The following is a 23,013-nucleotide window of genomic DNA, read 5'->3' on the forward strand; positions in this document are numbered from 1 at the left end:
GGAATATAACTATACAAACGTAGAACAGTTGATTTTCAGACTTTCCATTTGATGTTAAAAATTAATAAATAAAGGTGTTTGTAAAGGTCAGATTGCCATATAACTTGTGGGGGTAGCAGATATGATCATGTGACTAAAGCAGGAAGAAGACCAACTCAAATATTATTGTTTGTTAATATTAATATGACTGGTTTCATCTTTATTGCACTTACAAACACTAAAGAATAATTTGTTGCCAACAAATATGATATTATGTAAGATTCATTCTTGCATCTGTTTGCATAGTCGGTGTATCATAACTGGAAAGCATTCAGATAGATAAATATTTGGATTCCTGTTTATTTGCACAGGGTCCTATGATCCTCAATCGACTCCCAGAAACAACACTTTTTTGGCCATCCATGACCCTTTCTCATGAATTTTTTTGTGTAATTGTTGAAAAAGGTAAGCTTAGTACTCGATGTTTATAGTTTGATCCTTTGGAAGATAATTCATCATTATTATCCCCTTGGAATCCCAGAAGACTAACAGCATGACTTTTCCAGCTGATGGAACTGCCATTTGCTTTCTTCAGAGGGGGAGATTTGGGATCTTTCTATTGTTTTGACTGTTCCTGTCCCAGGTTTGTAGTGATAAATCCAAGTCTCATCAGTAATCATAAATCTCTTGATGTATGATTACTGATGAGAAATTTGGATAGATTCTTCATGAAATGCTCCAGACTCTTTTAAAATTAGGCATCAAACTTTTTTTGACACCTCTGAGTTACCCAATTTTTTGGTTACGATATAGTGCCCCCCCCCCCCCCCCCCACTCCCAACCAGTGAAGTGTCCATAGCCTAACTAATCTCACACACTTTAATTTTGTGGTCTTCCAGCAGTTTCTTAGTAAGGGTCGTTTCCCAAGCTTTCTCTTCCATGTTTAAATAGAGCTGCCCACTTTTTTTTTTTTTTAATTTTTTTAAACCATTGAAAATGAAGGAGCAGGTTCCCTTAAAGTATTATCCATATTAGTTTTAATATCATTGGTGTCACATGCCTTTCTTTATGAAATATTTGATGACAGCATGATATTTTTGATATTGTCAATTTTTTTAAAAAAGTGCTCAACGCACTTCGGTGAGCTACTGAGCAGAAACCAGCAGATTATCATGAAATTTTTTATATGTTCATACTAAAGAAGAAAGTTTAGAATGCCAGCACATTTTGGTGATTCAAATGACATCTCTTTGTCAGACCATGAAGTCTGGTCATCCAGGTTTTTCTGAGGTGAGGAAGTAATATAGAGGAATTAGAGGTGAGTGTCCTAGATGGTGAGGAATCTGTGGAATGCTTTCTATGATGACAGATTGAGGGTTTGTGGGATTCAAAAGTTGGTTGATAGGTGGACAAGAGAGGATATGACAGAAATATTTAAGTTACTAAAATAGTTTTATAGGATTGATGCAGAGAAAATATTTTGGCACTTAGCTTGTGGAGTTAAGTAAGAATTTGGTAGTTAATGAGTGGAGGAGATTACTTGAATAGTAATCTCCTCAATTCCGGTCCGTGATGTGAAACCTTTGCCTGGTCTCTTTCAACTAAAGATGAGTTAGCCGGTCTCATATGGAGATGGGGGGGGTTAATCCAGAAACGCAGGTTTTTCATCCCCCAGAACAGGCAAACCCACCCTGTGAACACACACGGATTACAGTCTGGCATACCTAAGACACAGCCTGATTCGTCAGCTGTGCCGGTTCTGAGCCCAAATAAAATTAAGGGGGATTGAGATGGTGCCGTACTTCTCTGTAAAAAGGGCCTCAAGGCCGTTGTATGCTAAATTAAATGATAAGTGGAGGGGATTGTCAGAGTCTGTTGTGACTGCTCTGTTGGTCAGTGCATTCAAAATATTGAAAATATTTAAGATATCAAGGTATGATAAATGTCTTCATCATGATGCTAACTATATCAAGTTCTTTCCTAATATTCTTGTTTTTAATATGATACTGCCATTGATGCCTGTTCAGTCCCCTCAGGACTCTCATTTTTGTGGTTTCCAGTCTTTGATCAAGAGATTTATTTCTAACCCAGCTCTCAGATCCATAAGTTAAAATTGATTTGAACAGTCTTGTATACAGCTTTGTTAGTGTTTTGACTAATCTCTCTCTTATTCCATATAAATGTATTCAGTTGACTTCCTACCATACCAGCTTTGCTAATTCTGCTGCCTATTTCCAAATTTGCCATCATCACTAAAAATTGTGCCTTAAAAAAAGCTGTTGTTTTGCTTGTTCTATAGGTTCTGCATTCAGGATGCAGTTGATGATTTCATTATTTCTGCCTATTTTCATTGTCTTTGTCTTTTTAATGCTGATTTTCATACCAGATTTGTTGCAGTTGTTATTCAGTCGGGTCAGGGAATCCTGCAGACTTGTTATTTATTTATAACTTAGATTGATTTAGGAGTATAACATCATCTGAGATGCCACAAATGTAGGGAATGGTGGCCAAGATCTTAAAGAAACATAATTTTGTGACCACTTATAAACTACACAAAAAAGCCAGCAGGTCTTATCCCCTCCCCCAAAGACTGGCTACAACCTCTGGATTTAGTTGGAGTGTGCAAGGTACCCTGCAGCTGCAACTTTTATATTATGGACAAGCAGGTAGGAGACAGCCAACATCCATATATCAACGCACCAGGATCACATCCATTTCCACTACGGTTACTCAGAATTAGCAGACTATGCCCTGGATACCCAACACAAGATCCAGTAGAAAAAAGCCACCTTACTCTATCAAAGCAAATATAAGTTCAAAAGGCTTTTCCTTAAATCTGCTGCAGCTCTTACCAAACCTAAACAAATATGGTTGTATCAAACTGACCCTAATATGGGAAACCCTCATCAGCAGATAGTCAGCCCAGCAACCAAGAACACCCAACTAAAGCCAATAGGTGATGTAATTATAGGATTTTAGGTCTTCCTGAATCTCTCCTGCTCCATCTTTGTTACTGAAGTGTGCCTGCATGCACATGTTTAATACCAGTGTATTAATCCCTGAAGATGCCGATTTAAAGTCAGCGAAATACAGGAAGTGATAATTAAATATTTTTAGTTATTATCAAGTCTGCGTTATTAGATTCCTTAAACAATATACCGAGGGGTATCCAAAAATAATTGTCATCTGAACTTGGCTCTCACACATTTTCTAGTTACGGATGCTGCTGCTTGGGCATTCATGAGTGTGCAGTTTTCCACACCCGTCTGGCAAGTGGCATCATTCTGTGTGAACTGGTTCGTTGTGGCTGCTTTTTTTTGTTAGTGCTTACAAACAAGTTTGGCCATTTTGTGATGCTGACCACAAGGAACAGAGAATATGCAATCTGCAGCTGAAACTATTGTTATATTTCATCAAGCCTATAAGGATGATCGTTTAGGTAAAATGCAGATCTATGAGTAGTTTTCTCATTTCAGGAATGAGGACATATCAGTCGAAGACCAACCACGATCTGTCCAACCTTTGACAAACAGAAATGATGAAAACATTGAAAAGGTTTGCCAGACAATCAATGAAAATCGTCAAAAGACCATTGAGCAAGTTTATGAAGAGTTGAATTTGTCAGGAAGTTCGTGCTAGCAAATTTTTAACAGAAGATTTGCAAATGAGACATTGAAAGATCATTGAGCAAGTTTCTGAAGAGACAAATTTATCATGGAGTTCTTGCCATCAAATTTTAACAGAACATTTGCAAATTACACGTGTATCTGCTAAATTTGTGCCTCTTTTTATGATCCTCACAGAGGATCAAAAAAAAAAAAAAATGTGTGAATGTTTGCTGTGATTTGAGGGTGAAAATTCTTAATGAACAGAACTTTCAAAAGTTGTGACCAGGGATGAGTCTTGGTGCTACAGTTATGATCCAGAAACTAAACAAGCATCAAGCCAATGGAAACATGCCAACTGAGACCAACCACGTCAAGACAATGTTGATTTTTGTGATGTGAATGGAATTGTACACAAAGAATTTGTTCCTCCTGGACAGACAGTGAACCAACATTTTTATCTCAACGTTTTGAGAAGACTGTGTATAGCATGCAACAAAAATGACCAGAAACGCGGAGTACTGGATATTGGTTGCTGCACTATGACAATGCCCCAGCCCACACAGCTTTGTGTCTCCAACGGTTCTTGACAAAAAACAACATGGTGGTTGTTCCACACACTCCCTACTCGTCTGATCTTTCTCTCTCTCTCTCTCTCCATATGACTTTTTTTTTTTATTCCCATGTATAAAGAAAACCATGAAAGGGCAGTGATTCATTAATGTGGACAAAGTGAAAGAAAAGTTGCTGGAAGCCATAAACAGTATTCCAGTTGAACAGTTCCAGAACTGTTTCCAGCAGTGCAAAAAACATGGGACAAGTACATTGACTCAAATGGAGAGTACTTCGAAGGAGACTAGAATATGATATTATAAACTTTAATATATCTTTTTTTAAAAAAATAATTCTGGTTATGTTTTGGGTATCCCCTTGTACGATGCTAGAGAATCAACGTATAAACCTAAACACTAGGATGACAATAACACAGTCAACGAGACTTTCTTATTCCTCGCATCTTCTCTCCATGTGAATTTGTGCACATTTTTATGTTGGAACATGATATTAGTAATAACTAGTCCATGTCCTGAACAGAAATCTAGCAGGTACTAAAATTTTTATTAGCTTTACTCTTTTCTTCAAATTTTCCCAAAACATTCATGCCTGGTAAACATTTCCTACTCTGCTGTTTAATCTCCAACAAGGACCAACTTTTCCTTTTTCATTGTATCAGCTGCCTTCTCTGATCTCACCCAAAATTCCTCCATTTCTTCCTTAGTAGAACGTTCTGTGTGACAGATTCATGCCTGGTAAACATTTCCCACTCTGCTGTTTAAATCTCCAATAAAGACCAAATTTTCCTTTTTCATTGTATCAGCTACCTTCTCTAATTCCCCCAAAATTCCTCCATTTTTTTCTTAGTAGAACCTTCTGTGTGACAGTAGGCACAAATAAGTCTCATTGTCCAGTTCCCCATTCTGAAATTTGCCCACATTATTCTACTTGATATTGCCTGCCATTCTCTTGAAAGATCTAAGAATCGAGAAAGAATCTTAGAATGATCTCACCTGTTTTTGTCCTCTTCGTTTTGGTAACAAGTATTATGCTGATCTGGTACTTATCCAATTCTTTTGCTAGTTTCATTTCTTTGCCATTCAGGCTTCTTATGTTGATGGTGCCAATCTTGATCTCTGCTGATGTTGAGTTGGGGTTTGTTTCAGTAGCTGATTTTTCACTGTTCATGCTGGTTCCCTGAAAAAATAAATCCCATATTGCTAGCCAATCCTTGTTCATTAGTCCTTGATGTCCAATCCTTGCCTATGAGAAAGCGAGGATTGGACATCATGTCAGAAGTTCTGGTCAGTTCTCTGCATTCCCAAAAAGGCCATATGGTGGTTTCCTCCCATTTATCTAGCCATGGCCCTTAAGCACTCCCTATTATGTGAATAATGTAAATCTTTGGGCTCCATGGAGGTTACCTTGCAATAATAATAATACTGTTTGTAATAATGTGTTTAAAATAGCATTTGTTCGATGGGATTTAGGTCAGGTCTTATCCACAATTTATTATAGATCATCATTTCATTATAGTGGTGTTCACTTCACTGCACGTCTACTGTATAAGATGAAGCTATAAACTATGCCATAGTTATTGATCTGGTGGTATTGTAAAATCTCTTGTGGTGAAAAATAAAAATATTTTTCACCTATATCGATTTTACATGGGCCATATATTTAGAAATGTATGTAACCTACTGTAATATAATAAAAATTGTAATATAATGTAAGAATAACTGAATGTAGAACCACAAGCAATTGAAACTAAAAAGATCAGACAGGATTAGGCTAGTAAACTGAAGGTCAATGACAGTCTCAAAGGTCACTGGATTATTACATTGGTTCAAACTTCCGGGAAGTTTTGGAAGGAAGGCCAAGGGATGGATAATGATATAAAAGGCAGAGATTGATGGGCGCAGGCTCTCTCTCTTTTTTTTTTTGTTCTTGTACCAAGCTTTTTGAGGAGGGGAAGAGGGCAGTATTACAAGATGTCCTTTCGTGAAATTTTTCGACGAATGTACCGATCCACTTGCTTGCTTATTTGTCGCAGCGAATGCAGTTCCTAACAGCACCGAAGAAATACATTAATGTTACAAGGAAGGAATTTACAAGACGACAACCATCGGATAGTGTTCGATCCCAGCAGTCGCGCAAGAAAGAAAAAGAAACCTGTGCAATTCACCCTTAACCCTTTTGGATCCAGGACTGTAGTGATATAGTGAGCTTGTAAGTAAATTGCTTTATGTTAATAGCATAGATTGTGTGTACAGACAATAAATGTTGATTCTGTTTAACTAATGGTATAATGTGTTGAAGTGGTCAGAAAGTTGAATGTGAGTTTGAATGTGCTTAAAAGAATACTGTAAACTTGAACAGTGCTTGTGTTACATAATGCTTAGAACATGTATAGTATAATTTTGCCTTATATTAATAGGATAGAGAGTAGGGAAATGTTTGTTAAAAATCCATCAACATGTCTACTATGTTTAGTGTAAAAGGTCTCTTCGTTTAGTATCTTAAGTGAAATGTCTTACTAAATGTGTGGGGAGTCAGGCATGTGATATATCCCATTACTTTTGTATATTGTCTTAGCTATGATAATGTTGGATTTTTCTAAGGCATTTGATAGGATACCACATGACAGGCTGTTGCATAAACTGGAGAATATGGGATTGGAATATAATCTATTGACTTGGCTAACAGTTAAACAGAATCAGGGGATGGTTGACAGACAGATATCAAAAAGTGGTATACAGTGGGTGTGAATCTGCCAGATTTAAGGTAACCAGTGGTGTACCTCAGGGTTCAGTCCTTGGGCCATTAGTGTTCAATCTATGCATTAATGATATCAAGCAGGGTCTATCATCAGATGTGCAATTGTTTGCTGATGATGCATAGATAGGCAGGGCAATCAGGGATGCTACTGATATTCAGCAATTACAAAATAATTTGAATAGACTGGAAATCTGGGCAAACGAAAATGGCTGTCAGTTTAATGTTAGTAAGTGTAAAGTTATGCACTTTGGCGTGATTAGAGTTCCAGTGGCATATTATATTAGTGAGGTTATGCTACAAGATACTGAAGAGGCAAGGAATCTTGGTGTATTGGTGGATAAGAATTTAAAGTTCAAAGGTCACATAGCAAAAGTTGCAAATACAACTCAGAGGATAATTGCTATGTTGAAGCGAACCTTGATATGTAAGGATAAGGAAGTAATTTTGCCTCTTTATAAGGCTTTGATAAGACCACATCTGGATTACTCCCGGGTTCCAAGGGGATAAAGAAGCTGTGGAAAGGGTGCAAAGAAGATTTACAAAGATTATATCTGGATTATGAGATTTAGATTATGAGGACAGACTGCGAGTATGTGGATTGCAGGCTCTGGTTAACAGGAGAAAGAGAGGTGATATGATAGAGGTCTATAAACATTTGAATGGATGTTATAGCATTTCAGCTGATGAAATTTTTTGTTATATGGAAGGCGGGGTTGGAACATGGGGGCATCCATGGAAGTTAAGGTTGTTCTCATTCAAGAAAGGGGTAAGAGCTAGGTTTTTCTCCCAGAGAGCAGTGAGTGAGTGGAATAATTTGCCCTTTGGGGTAGTGAGTGCATCTAGTGTAAATGAATTTAAGGGAAGGTATGATAGCTGGGTTGGGTAATTTACAGCCTCCTCGATGAGTCCTTGACTCCCTGGAGGTCTCAGATGATAATAATAATAATAAACATGTTTGGTTTTGTTAATAGCTTGCCTGATCTTTGTTAGCCAATGCACTGTCTCACAAAAACAAATCGAATCTGTGTGACCTAAGTGAAGTAGCAGCCATGACTGAGTAATTCGGAGTTGCTTGAGATAAAATTGATTTAAGGATTATCATACGTGCTTAGCTAAATTATTCTTTTGTATGTAAAGGAAAGATAGAAAATTCTTTTACACAATCCTTAATGGTGCAGTCGTTAACAAAAATAAATTTTTAAGGATTAATACACTAGAATTACTGCAACCTAGATTAAGGATTTTGCCCCAGCCAGAGGCTTTTCCTCAGTCTATGTTACTATCACGTGTAAGAGTATACTTTACGAAATTGAAAAGGAGAAGAGCAAGCTAAGTAGATTACAAACAGAAATTAGGATAATAGTATTATAAGTGAGTTTGAGATAAGAGCATAGAGGCATTTTTATATTAGCTCAAGCAGATGCGAAAAAATAACGAAACAAGAAGGGAATTACATTGAAGTAAAAAGTAATGTTATACACTTAAACAAACATAAATATATGTATATAAAATGTTACTAATGGAACAGTTCAACATAATAATAAAATAATAATTATTAATATTTTATTTATTTATTTATTTTTATTTTGGTTTAACCAATAAGAATACAATTTGGTCGGCTAAATCCCAAATTGCCAGCCCATCTTCGTTCGTTCAGTATCCAAGTAGATACCCAACAGGGTGCACCACGAGAAGGTGAGGATTGGACATTAGGTCAGAAGCCCTAGTCGGTTCTCCGCATTCCTTTAAAGGCTATGTGGAGGTCTCCTCTCAGTTATACAGCTTTGACCCTTAAGCACCCCTGACCATCTAATCTCAGGTGGTATGGTCACTTAAACAGAATGGGCGAGGAAAGATTAGCAAAACAAGTGTTCTCTGCCAGGTTGGCAGCAAAACGACCCAGAGGAAGACCAAGATATAGGTGGATTGATACGGTACAAAGTGCCTTAGATGATAGAAATATAAGATCTGATAATGTTGGAGTCTTGACAAGTAACAGACTGATTTGGAGGAAAATTGTAGATAGGAAATTAATAGTGATGTAATTTTTTTCATGTAGTACTATCATATCCTGTACACCCCTTGAGGGTACATGGCAGGAATTTGATGATGATGATGATAATTATTAATTATTACAGTATATCTGTGCTCTTACTATTTTACTAAAATGCAGAATAATTATGGTGACAGAAGAATGGGTGCAGTTGCACATAATCAAACCTTTATGTTACCTTACTTTATAATAATAAGATGATGAATACAGTTTGTTGATTCCTGTTTGGATAAAATCTTCAAAGGTTTGGTACATATACCAGGGTATGGTAAGGCTATTGAAACCTCAGATAAGAGAAAGATGTGTACTAAATTTGGTGGTACTCTTGGCTCTTGCTGTTTAGATAATATCTGCAAGAGTATAGTTGGTACCCGAGATGAAAGCTTTGTCAAAATCCTTATGGTATCCTGTATCCTTATAATTAAATAAAGTTCACAAATGTTTGATGTGGATTTCACATAGACCTAGTCAAAGTTTTATATTGCTTGAATTTATAAGAGGAAGTTATGTGCCAAATTTGGTTTGGTAGTGTTGTAGGTGACTTGACGGGGGGGGGGGCTGTTATAATCCTTGAAGTGCCACAAGTAGTGATATATCAAATTTGTTAGTCCTATACCTCCCCTAACATTCAGGAGTTAGAAGAATCATGATGAACACAGCCAAATGAACTAATAAGGGCATCTAATCTGCTGATTGTGCTGCTACTGTAGAGGTGTTGCTTATAATCTGTTCAAAGCTTAAAATAATATATAAAGCAAGTGGCAACATGTGTATATATGTGTATATATATATATGTGTGTGTGTGTGTGTGTGTGTATATATATATGTGTGTGTGTGTGTGTGTGTATATATATGTGTGTGTGTGTGTGTGTGTGTATATATATATGTGTGTGTGTGTGTGTGTATATATGTGTGTGTGTGTGTGTGTGTGTGTATGTGTGTGTATATATATGTGTGTGTGTGTGTATATATATGTGTATATATATATGTGTGTGTGTGTGTGTATATATATATGTGTGTGTGTGTGTGTGTGTATATATATGTAAATTATTTTAAATGACTGATACCGAGAGATAAAGAGATGACATGGTTTATTTAATAAGATTTTACTAGTTTCGTTGAATGGATCAACTTCTTCAGGTATCACAATCAAAGAAATACACAAAAAATACAGACTTAAAAATTGCATTAACAGTACTAGTCCAAAAAAATAGTCGTACATTTTGAAAACAGTAATGCGAGCTTGAGTTCCAAATAAAGATTGTCGAATCTAGAGAAATTGCCCTAGATTCTTCCCATATAAATAACTCCCTAAGTTTCAATCTTTCTGATGCACACATTGCCTCTGTTCAATACTGGCATACTCGTGACAGCACATAGTCAACTTTTATTTGGAACTCAAGCTTGCATTACCATTTTCAAAATGTATGACTGTTTTTTTGGACTAGTACTGTTAATGCAATTTTTAAGTCTCTGTTATTTTTTGTATAATTCTTTGATTGTGATACCTGAAGAAGTTGATCCATTCAACGAAACTAGTAAACTAGTAGTATCTTTTTAAATAAACCATGTCATCTCTTTATCTCTCGGTATTAGTCATTTAAAATAATTTATAATATTTTCTACCGAGTAAAAATGAATAATCACAATATATATATATTTATATATATATATATATATATAAACTACCTTGTCATGAATCCTGCAGAGATCTTGAGCACTTATGGGTGTAAGTAAAGTGTTTGGCTGTAAAGAAAGGGGAGGAGAGAATCAAGTTCTCAAGGGGAGCTTAATACTTTTGAGATATTTATTTTTAGATCTGGATGGGGGGGGGGATACATCTTTCACCTACATTCATTATAGTGAAGCAGAGAACTAATATTTTGGCTCTTACAAGTTTTTTATATACTGTCATTATATGTCATGATGAATTTACAGTAGTAGATAGCTCAAATTTGTCACAAATCCTTCTTTGCTACAGTTTACAATAAATAAAGATTAGCTGAGCCTCTTTCTTTTATTTAAATCATATTTATTTGCTACCATTTCATTTCTTTATTAGATCTTATGTCATGGAATCCTTTAAGGACAGTATATCATCACAACAATTAAAGCAGGATATATTGGTTTCACCTTAATGCAGGATCCCAACTCATCTCAACTGTTTTTGTCTCTTTCTACTCTTCTTTGTCTGGAATTGGGAGAATGATTTTAAAATCTCACTTTGTTAAATCAGTATGCATAGAAAAATTTTTAGATTATTTTAAATTATCCGAGTGATTGAGTTTATAGTTAACTCACAGAGATGTTTGATATTGCTCTTCATTCAGAAAGACTTGGATTCAAATCCTATCTAGGATGCATAGAACCTTTATGAGTTTTTTATCAGCTGAATGTGAGTTAGCTGGTCTTATATACAGAGGTGGTAGGATTTTTCATATTGCGAAGCGGAAAAATGATCAGAAAACACATGAAATTGACAGATATATAGCTGCAGAATTTCTCTTAACTTAGAATTTGTGAGAGAAGAAAAATAAATAGAATATTTTGTCTAATTAAGATTTTTAAGATACAAGTTATAAATATAATTAGATAACAATATAATTCTTGTGATGATACTACCAGAAGTTTGACATTGCGGGTATTGAGAAAATTCGTTTTTCATCCTTAATTTTTTCTGAAATTCTTTATCTCTCTCTCTCTCTCTCTCTCTCTATGTTCACTGGGCATCTACAGATGCTGTATGGTCATTCTGATGCTTGGCGATGTGCCACACCAGGCCTCACCATGTAGTCCTGTTGGTTGCTTTTCTAGCAGCCTCAACTCTCTGAAGATCAGTCAGTTCACACTCACACTCACTCTCTCTCTCTCTCTCTCTCTCTCCCCCCCCCCCCCCTGAGAAGTCCCCTTTCTATGTGTCCAGAATATTTTAACTTTCTTCTGTCAATATCCTTAAGGAGCCTTAAAGTTCTACCGATCTTTTCTAACACCCATTCATTCGTACGCTTTTCAGTATACGATATCCTCAACGGCCTTCTGTAACACCACATCTCAAAAGCAGATATTTGTTTCTTATCTGACTTCTTTAGGTTCCATGTCTCACATCCATAAGTCGCTTTTGGAAAAACAACTGCATCCAAAATCCTCAACTTTGTTCCCATGGAGATAGATCCATCCTTCCAGATTTTAGGCAGGTCTCTGACTGTTGTTTTAGCCATTCCTAACTTTTTTCTGACGTCTTCTGAACAGCAATTCTTCACATTAATAATGGATCCCAAGTACTCAAACTTGTTGACTTCCTCAATTCTTTCTCCATTAAGGTACACTTGTTTCTCAAGAGCTTCTTCTCTGTTTGTATTTCCATTGAAAACTATAATCTTTGTCTTGCTAGGATTGAGTTGAAGTCCTCTGTTATTACTGATCTTGTTAACTTTGTCAAGAATTAGTCCTAGTTCTTCCATGTCATTACAAAGAAGTATTGTATCATCAGTATCAGATTACTGATCAGTCTACCTCCTATCCTAATTTCTGTCCTGAGCTCATCCAATGCTTCACGCATGATGTCCTCCGTATATATACTAAACAAGTGAGGAAAAAGTAAACATCCTTGTCTAACTTCTTTTCCAACTTGAAGCCAGTCAGTCAATCCAACACCTGATCTTACCGTGGCTTCTTGCTCCTTATACAAGTTAGCTATCCACCTGATAGTGTGTTGAGGAAAACCCATTCTTTTCATTACTTCCCACAGTTTCACATGCTCAACCACAGTCAAATGCTTTAGAGTAGTCTAAGAAACACATTACCAGAGGGAGTCTGAATTCTTTATATATTTCTATGACCTAAGGCAAAGGATCTGATCTCTGGTGCCCTTACCATTCCTAAAAACTGCTTCTTCCTCGGGCATCTCTGCCTCAACTTTGGCCCCAGTCCTATTTAGCATGTTTTTCAATAAAATTTTGCTTGCATGAGATATCAAACTAATAGTTCTATAATTCTTGCACGCCTTCCTATTGCCTTTCTTATGTAGTGGTATGAAAACTGACTTCTTCCAGTCTCTAGACCATGATCCTGTCTCCCATATTCTCGTAATCAATCTATGAAACACTCTTATCCCTCTGTCCCCTGTGGCCTTAATTAACTTTTATTATCCCAACGTTTCAATCTTCACATCAAGATCATCATCTGGAGCATACATCAATATACAAGACAAGCTGAGTTACATTATTAACTGTAAGCTAAAGAAACAATGATAGATCACAGGTTATTCTACTGGCATGACCTCTAGTGAAAAAAAAAAATAAAAATAAATTACATCAAGCTAAATTCTATTTACAATGGCAGGAATAAACATTCTTTCAGAAATAATGATGTCCTATTTTTAGTGTTACAATTCTTATTTCTGTTTTAAGATACTGGATTTTCTACAGTCCTGTTTTTTACAGTTGTTCTTAGTGAGGAACATTCCGTGGGTCGAATATATACCTTTCATATGTTTGGGATTTTTAGACCATCATTATTGTTCAGATTGGGATGGTCGATAATAATCTCGAATGCTTCCTTGAATTTTCGTTCATACCATGTTTTAGTGCGATGTAGACAACTAGTGCTTTTCCAGTCAATTCTGTGTAAGGAATTCAGGGCATGATCAGAAAGGCCAGCTTCACCATAATTATTATATTTAATGTGTCTTTTATGTTCTTTTTGTCTGATAGGAATTGTGCGTCCTGTTTCTCCTATATATGGTATGTTGCAAGTACAATAAATCCGGTATACTCCAGGGTGGGCTAGTAGAAGGAGTGGGTCTTTGGATGAGTTGAGTAAGCTTTTTAATTTTGCAGGAGGTTTAAAGGTGTGCTTTGAGGTTGTATTTTCGTAGTCCTCTGTTTATTTTGTCTGATGTTCTTTTAATGTAGGGAATGGTTATAGTTTTACTGTAGTCTGGTTTGTCTTTGTTTCTTATTGGAGTTTTGTAGAGAATTTTGTTAATAGTGTTTTGACTGTATCTGTTTTTTTGGAAAGTATTAAAGATAATTTTAAATTGTCTTTTAGTGCCTGTTCGTTGGAACAGATCGTCTGGGCCCTGTTTTTCAGCATGTTGATGACACCTAGTTTTTGTGTTAGGTGGTGGTAGGAGTTTATGTATATATATTGTCCCGTATGTGTTGGTTTCTGGTAAACAGTGAAGGAAAGATTGCCAGAGGGAAGATGTGTGACAAGACAAGTGTATCCAGAAATGGAAGTGTGTTGTGTTTTTCAATTTCAGTTGTGAATTGTATGCATTTGTGTTGTTTGTTTAGGTGGCTAAGGAATGTGTCTAATGTCTTGCGGCCATGGGACCAGATCACAAAAACTTCGTCAACATATCTAAGCTAGACTTTGGGTTTTAAAGGGGAGGAACCTAAGGCAAGTTGCTCAAAATGTTCCATGTAAAAGTTAGCAATGTGTGTGTGTGGGGGGGATAATGGAGAGCCCATGGCTGTGCCTTCTTTTTGTAAGTAGAAGGCATTTTGCCATACAAAATAACCCGACCATAATACATGCGCAAAGAGCGCCGTGATATCTGGAGGGAATTTGTTCTGTAGGAGGATGATTGTGTCATTGATTGGGACATTCGTGAAGGGGGGGAAGAGATGTCAAAACTGACTAATAGATCATCTTTTTCTAATGTAATGTCTTTGGTGTTTATGAAGTGTTGTGTGTTTTTGATATAGGAGGAGGAATGACCTACCAACTCCTTGAGTGTTGCCGCTAATTTTTTGGCTAAGTGATACGTTGGGCTATCAATTCCTTCGACTATAGGTCTTAACGGTGTGTTTTCTTTGTGAATTTTCAGTAGCCTGTAAATTCTTGGGGAGTGCGCGTAGTGAGGAAATAGTTTTTTGACCGTATCTTTTGGCCAAGTGGTAATTGACTTAAGTAGTTTCTCCGTTTTGTTTTTTATTCTGTTGGTTGGGTTTGTAGTTAACTAATTTGTATGTGTTATTGTCAGAGACCAGCAGATTCATTTTTTCTACGTAAGTGGTACGGTTTAAAATAACGGTGGCATTTCCTTTATCGGCTCTGGTTATTACTATGTTCGGATTTGATTTAAGTGATTTTATCGCTGTTAATTCATGTTTAGTAATGTTGCTTGTTATTGTTTTATGATTTAAAATGTTGGCAGTTTCTAAACGTATTTTGTCTGCTATGTTATTAGGAATGAATCTTAGGCCTCTTTCAATATTACACATAAATTCAAGTTTGTTTATCGATTTCAAAATTTATAGCAAAATTTAAACCTTAAGTATAGAGATTTCGTCTTTGTTTAGGGTGTGGTTAGATAGGTTGACTGTGTTATCGATACCTGTGGGTGATTGGTGACTCCTGTTGTTTCTTGCTCCTGGTTGGTTGCTCTTGTTGGTTCACTGTGGTGAACTTTGAATATGGCAGCTGGTTTTGTCGTTCTTTTGGAATTTGGAGTTTAGGTTTCCTTTCTTCGTTTGGAGGATGTGGTTTGCTGTGTTGTCCGTAATCTTTTCTAGGATCATCCAGATATCTTCGTTTACGTAGCTTGAAAGTTCAGTTTTTTCTTTTAGTAGCTGGTTTTGTGTAGCGGCTAGGTTCTTACTGGCAGCTTGGATCTGCTCTTTGAGAAGTGCTTTCTCTATGGATACACTTGTCACACATCTTCCCTCTGGAAATCTTTCCTTCACTGTTTACCTGAAATTGACACATACAGGACAATATATACACATAAACTCCTACCACCACCCAACACAAAAACTAGGTGTCATCAACACACTAAAAAACAGGGCGCAGATGATCTGTTCCAACGAACAGGCACTAAAAGACAAATTTAAAATTATCTTTAATACCTTCCAAAAAAACAGATACAGCCAAAACACTATTAACAAAATTCTCTACAAAACTCCAATAAGAAACAAAGACAAACCAGACTACAGTAAAACTATAACCATTCCCTACATTAAAGGAACATCAGACAAAATAAACAGAGAACTACGAAAATACAACGTCAAAGCCACCTTTAAACCTCCTGCAAAATTAAAAAAAAAGCTTACTCAACTTATCCAAAGACCCACTTGTAAAAATAATCGTAATTTAAAATTCTGAATATTTTTACGTATTGTTTATGTTAGTATGTTTATTAATTTTAATTTCATAACACACATGGTCGGTACTTGCCATGTGCCCATTATTGAAATTGTTTTGTCAAAAATGATATGTAAAGCAGTTAAAAATTTATATACTTACTGGTTTGATATTTGTATTACTTACAAGAATTTTATTGTCATTTAAAATGATCAAAAGTTGCGTTTTATGAAGACATTCTCTTGTCGCTAACGGAGACAACGTGTCAGCCATTATACAGTACTTAGTTTCTCACTTGCCACGGAGTGTGCATGCTCGCCGAGAAGTTTGATGTGTGATTGACAGCTGACAAGTTCGGTATCTGAGTAACAGAAATAAACAAGATAGCATTCGGAAGGAATTTCGAACACAAGCCGGCAGATATTTAGATCCAGAGGAACTTGAATTTTTTTTATGTGACAGTCGGAGAAAAATTAATAGTATATTCCGAAAAAGGAATCGTTTTAATCGGAACTATTAAGTTTAAAGTGGAATAACTATTTATAAATAAAAGAAAATATTGCTATAGGCATTTTAAAAGGAATATTGGGGGAAACACTAATTGAAAGATTTATAGTAGGTTCCGGAAAGGGAATCGTAGAACTGTAAGTTTTTTTAATTGGAAGGGTTAAGACTGTCAATAAGCATTTAGTGAATAAAAGAAGAATTTGCTATTTACGTTCTAAAGGAATGTTCGAGAAAACACTGATTAAGAAGTTTCATCTGTATTAAGGACGCCGGATCTGACTACTATTTCTACTGAAGAAAAGAGACAGAAATGAGTCAGGAAGATTTAATGTGTGCTACATGAGTGATGAAAAAGGATCCTGTGAAAATGAAGAATAGAGTCATATATCTTCGGAAAAGGGCCTTGACAAAGAAAGAAACTGGCTATGAACATTTTGTGATTGTGCAAACAAAGTGTTTAGTCTAGTCTTAAGTGTAAGTTTATTTTTAAAAGGCCTTGGATCCAATTAATTTGTAGTTAGTTATGTAATATTTCTTTGAAGTGTATATATATTGTTTTTGTTATATTAAATGTGTTTATTTTGTGTTTTGGTCTTGAGTCAGTGATTTATTTGGATTCTGAAAGAAATAGCAAAAAAGAGGTCATTGCACCAATCGGAGTAAACCCTTGTGCATATATAGGTACAATCGGAAATAAAAAATAATTGTTAGAAAAAGAGATCAAATAAAAATCCTATATTTAAACAGTGGCACAGCCGGTAGGATTAATATTATGATAATATCCTTTCTACATAAACATCCTTAAATTAACACACTCCCTCCACTAGCCCACCCTGGAGTATACCGGATTTATTGTACTTGCAACATACCATATATAGGAGAAACAGGATGCACAATTCCTATCAGACAAAAAGAACATAAACGACACATTAAATATAATAATTATGGTGAAGCTGGCCTTTCTGATCATGCCCTGAATTCCTTACACAGAATTGACTGGAAAAGCACTAGCTGTCTAGTGCTTTTCCAGTCAATGTTTACATCACACTAAAACATGGTATGAACGAAAATTCAAGGAAGCATGTGAGATTATTATCAACCATCCCAATCTGAACAATAATGATGGTCTAAAAATCCCAAACATATGGAAGGTATATATTCGACCCACGGAATGTTCCTCACTAAGAACAACTGTAAAAAACAGGACTGTAGAAAATCCAGTATCTTAAAAGCAGAAATAAGAATTGTAACACTAAAAATAGGACATCATTGTTTCTGAAAGGATGTTTATTCCTGTCATTGTAAATAGAATTTAGCATGGTGTAAATATTTTTTTATTTTTATTTTTTATTTTTTCACTAGAGGTCATGCCAGTAGAATAACATGTGATCATATCATTGTTTCTTTAGCTTACAGTTAATAATGTAACTCAGCTTGTCTTGTATATTGATGTATGTTCCAGATGATGATCTTGATGTGAAGATCAAAACGTCAGGATAATAAAAAAGTTTTTTTAACACGGTTGTAAATTCCATAAATTTTTAAAATGAATGCTGATCACCATGTAACTCTAAAAGAAAGGATTAATTAACTCTGCTGGGATTTCATCTGCACCTGGAGCCTTTTTGCTGTTAAGCTGCTTAACTGCTCTTTCAAATTCATGCCTAAGTGGAGGTGGTTCCAAATCATAATTTTCCTGGTGAGAGAGGCTCCACATTTTCTTTATCCACTCTGCTGTACAGTTCCTCATAGTATTCTTTCCATCTATTTTTGATTTCCAACTCTTCTATTAGTAATGATCCATTCCTGTTTTTGATGACATTCAATTTAGGCTTAAACTTGTGCTTTAAGTCACGAACTAAATAAAACATCCTTTTATAATTGTGCCTTCTCATCTGGAACTCTATTTCTTCACATTTAATAGTATAGAACTTTTTGTCCTGCTTGATGGCTCTTCTGACTTCTCTATGTAATCTCTTGTATTCTTCAGGCCCTGTGTCTCTTTGTTTTTCCAACTGCCCTCTTTTGATTAGTTCCCATGTTGAATCTGATATCTGTGGGTCTCTTGGTCTTATTGGGCCAAGATACTTCTTCGCTGTGTCCTGTATTATGACCTTGACTCCTTCCCAAAGCATTTCTGGTGAGTTCTCCTCATTGGTCTCCAAAAAAATCATCCAACTGAGTTGATGTTTCTTCTGTGAATCCACTGGGAATTACTCTTAACATCCAATCTAGTGGGATGTGCCTGCCCTGGAAGTTTTCGGAGTCTTAGCCTTACTTTGGCTCTTACTAGCTGATGGTCTGTACCACAATCTGCTCCTGGACAAGTATGCACATCAGAGATGCTTGTCTTCCACTGCTGGGGAGCCAGGATATAATCAATCTGGTGCCTTGACCTATCAATGTTAGATGTCCAAGTATAGGTCTGTCGTGGATGTTTCTGGAAGCAGGTATTGGTAATAACTAATCTGTTAGCACAAGCAAATTCCAACAGTCTTTCACCATGGGTGTTACATTCACCCAGATCAAACATGCCACACTCCGGCCTGCTCTCATACTCTTTCACACTTTTGCATTTAAGTCCCCTAAGATGTACAGTATGTCTTTCCTTGGTAGGCAGTCCAAAACAGTTTGTAAGTTTTCATAGAATTCCTCACTCTCTTCTTCAGGCCTATGTGTGGTGCATAAACTACCACAATTGATACATTGGTAGGCTGAGCCTTAAGTCTAATAGAGAGTATCTTATCATTAATGGGGTTATAACCAAGAAGGCTTCTTGCCTGAGCTGTCTTCAGTATCACAGCTACCCCATGATGTTTTGAGTCACCACCTGAGTAAATAACTAGCTTACCATCCTGTCTTTTGAAGTGACCTTCTCCATTCCATCTGGTCTCTGTAATTTCCAGGATGTCAATTTTATACCTATCCATCTCTTTACAGACAATCTCAAGAGTACCCATCTGTAGACCCTAGACATTCCATGCGCCTATGTAAAATTCCCTTCTAAGATTAATCTTATACCTTTTGTGTTGCTCATTCACAGTATCACTGACTTTTGATGGAGACTAATATACTCCTTGAACAGGACCCTCTGCCTAAGCCCTGAACAGCTCTAATTATTCTGCACGACAGCTGATGCAGAATGAGATGCATTATAAGGCACAACCATATTAGCATTTTGGAGTGCAGTCACTGCAAGAAGAAAGTGGTAGAGTTGCAGAGTCCCTTTCCACATAAGATGAAATAACAACTTAGGAAAGATTCACCCCTATCCCTCAAATACTCTAATAGCATTGGGGGAAAGGAGCAAGAAGGAAAGAAAAAAGTGGAGGGACCAGTCTATAGATAATATAACAGATGTATATTACATGAAGTAAGGCATGGTCTAACATCAGGTACCTCGGGTTTGCCATGCCCGTACTCACCAAAGTGAGTCCTTGAGGCCTGAAATTCTTTATCAGTTTTTTAAATCAATATTTTTAGACCTTTTATTTTGTTCCTAGATCTGAACTAAGTACTTACCAGTCTGATTTAAAAGTTTTCTGCTGAACTGTGAAGGCTCCATAAATTAGTCCCTGTTTTTTTTTTTCAGATTACTTTGTAGGTAGAGTTGCCCAGAATGTTAATATATGATTGATATTATATTGAGTAGTCCATTCTGAAATGTATTTGTTTAACATTCATTGGTGCTATGTGGAATTGTTAGATGGACAATAGAGTCACATATTCATAATTTTGATATCTTGAACATCACTCTCGCATTCTTTAGCAAAGGTAGTCTTAGACCAAATTACACTTTTCTGTCCTTTAATCTACTTCTTCTTTTCTTTTTATCCCTTTCTTTTTATGTTTGTTTCATCAGTAGCTGAGTATTTTCAGGTTGATAATGATCAACAAGTTGGTTGATCATTATTAAATTGAACATTGGTGCTATTCCACCATGTGAACGTTTTCCACCCAAGGCCTTATTTTCTTAACTTGGCATGGTTATGTGTATGTGGAGGATTGTAGTGGGGATGATATAGCTGATCATGGTTTGCTAATACTTGCCACTGATCTTTTCACTCTAAAATTTGACTTCAGTAGATTAAAAAGTTTGTGGTAGTACATAGTGACAAATTATGACATCTGAACCACTGAATTATTGCCAATTTTTACTATACCAAATGACATTTGTCATAATTAAAATAAAAAGCTAGCCTTTTATTACTTATGCACTGTCACTACTGATATCACTTTTCTATTTTCTGCACACATATTTCTGTTCCCTCTTTGTATATGTTCAACTCATTGTTAATTACTTTTACTGAAAGTATGACAACTTTGGGGATTGCATGAATAATAGTGTACATTCTAAGGAGTTAAAGCATATTTCTCCACATATAATAACATTAATAATTAAATTTATCTATTCGAAATAATCTGAAAGATTGACTTGATTTTTTTTTTTAAATAATGTTATTGTTTGCTTTTAGGTTGTACTTGCATTCACTTGGCAGCACAGTTTGGACACACAGCTATTGTAGCCTACTTAGTAGCAAAAGGACAAGATGTAAATACTGCAGATCGCAATGGTATGACACCTATAATGTGGTCATGTTACAGGATAACAACGTAAGTTTAAAGTATCACATCCAATTGTAATTCAGATGTCATTTCAGTAATGTTATTTCAATTGCTAAACAAATTGCCATTTGGTCTCTCTGCCACCCTCTGTAATTGGGTAGCCGGCTTTTTCTTTCTGGTCATTCTTTGTGAGTCATGGTAGATGGTTCTCTTTCTTCGAGTTTCATTCCCAATGCAAGAGTGCTTCAAGGCTCTCTCCTGTCGCTTACTCTCTTTCTTCTGTACATGAATGATTTATTCTGTCACTACTAATCCTATTCACAGCTTGCAGATGATAGTACTCTTCATTCATCCTACTCATTTCTCATACGATGCAGTACTCTGACATCCCAAGCTTCAAGATTATTTACAACCAGTACCTTAAACAATGATCTGAATACCAATCTTCACTGTGGCAAGGACAATCTGATCATGTACAGTGCCACCAAAACACAGTCTTGCCTTTTCTCTCATAAAATATATCTCAGCTCACCTACTCTTACCCTCAGTAATACACAAATCACCAGACAAGATCAGATATCTTGGACTAACATTTACCTCCACTCTCCCCTGGGATTAATAGCTTCCTCAGCATCCAAAAAACTAGGAGGCATTCTCTTTCAACTATTTTCAACCCAACCAACTCTTAACTATACACAAACCCCAATTCCACCCATGCTTAGAGTAAAGCTCATATGTTTGAGGTGGTGCATCCAAAACTTCCCTAATAATTCTTGATGCTGTTATTGAGTGACTTCAACCTCTATCTCACAGATGCAATGCTTCAGCCTGTGTCTGTTTTATTATATTTATCTATTAGTCTATTTGATTGAGACTTACAAACTTCTGAAAGGGTTATACAGGATTTCAGTTGATGAAATTTTTCATTTTATGGAAGGTGTTGAAAGGACAAGATGCAATCCTTGGAAGCTGAGAATGAATGCCATCAAGAAGGGGATGAGATCTAGATTTTTCTTTCATAGAGTTGTGTGTGATTGGAATGGATTGCCATTGAATGTTGTGTGTGCAAGCAGTGTGATTGAATTCAAGAACAAGTACGACAGCTGATGCATGTAGTATTTTGCCTCCCTCGATGAGTCCCTGACTCCCTGGAGGTCTCTCTTAACATCTCTCTTCATAATAATAATAAAGGTAACCTGGAAAACTGAAAACAATGAAAGACTGTTAAACGAAACAGGCAGTGACAGAACAGTAGTAGAAAATTCTCAGAAGGCCTGATCAAAGGTCAAATTCCAGATGATTGGAGTGGAGTTCTCATAGTGCCTATCTATAAAAAAAAGGGAATAAAGCTGAATGTGAGAATTATAGAGGAATTTCTCTATTAAGTGTTAAAGGTAGGATTGATGCAAGCATACTTGAAAAGAGGCTGGGAGAAATTGTGGAACAGAAGCTGGGAGAAGGAAAAGCTCGATTCAGGCCAAATAGAGGTTGTTAGGATTAGATTTTCACTTTACAACAAATAGGTGAGAAATCATGGGAGTATGACAAGGATCTGTGCTTAAGTTTTGTAGATCTGGAAAAGGCATGTGCCCAGAGTAAACATTTTTAAAACAACACAGTTATATCTGGTAAATGGGCCATTATACAGGGTAATACATAGTCTATATTTAAGTTGTAAGTCAGCAGTTAGAATTGAAGGAAATACAGGAAGATAGTTCATAAAATCAGGTGTATGACAAGGATGCACTTTATCTCCACTCTTATTCATCAATTTATATGGAAGTGGCATTAAACCTGATATTAGAATGGAAGATATCAAACTTAACTCTTTGCTTTATGCAGATGATGTTGTATGAGGTGTGGCTATTAAATAATGAGACAAGG

The 23,013-nt window shown here is 36.1% G+C and overlaps 1 protein-coding gene across 1 annotated transcript in view; it reads left to right on the forward strand.

Moving 5' to 3' along the window:
• The window catches only part of Hip14 (palmitoyltransferase Hip14), a 242,982-nt gene that overhangs the window by 64,959 nt on the left and 155,010 nt on the right, over positions 1 to 23,013 (forward strand). The window contains exon 4 of the mRNA XM_090414298.1: positions 21,039 to 21,177. Coding sequence (XP_090270424.1) covers positions 21,039 to 21,177 — 139 coding nt within the window. The remainder of the gene's footprint in view (positions 1 to 21,038; positions 21,178 to 23,013) is intronic.

The sequence above is a fragment of the Typopeltis vanoorti genome, chromosome 25 (genome assembly GCF_054136105.1).
Source record: "Typopeltis vanoorti isolate ZY-2024b chromosome 25, IOZ_Tvanoo_1.0, whole genome shotgun sequence".
In the NCBI taxonomy this organism is placed as follows: Eukaryota; Metazoa; Arthropoda; class Arachnida; order Uropygi; family Thelyphonidae; genus Typopeltis; species Typopeltis vanoorti.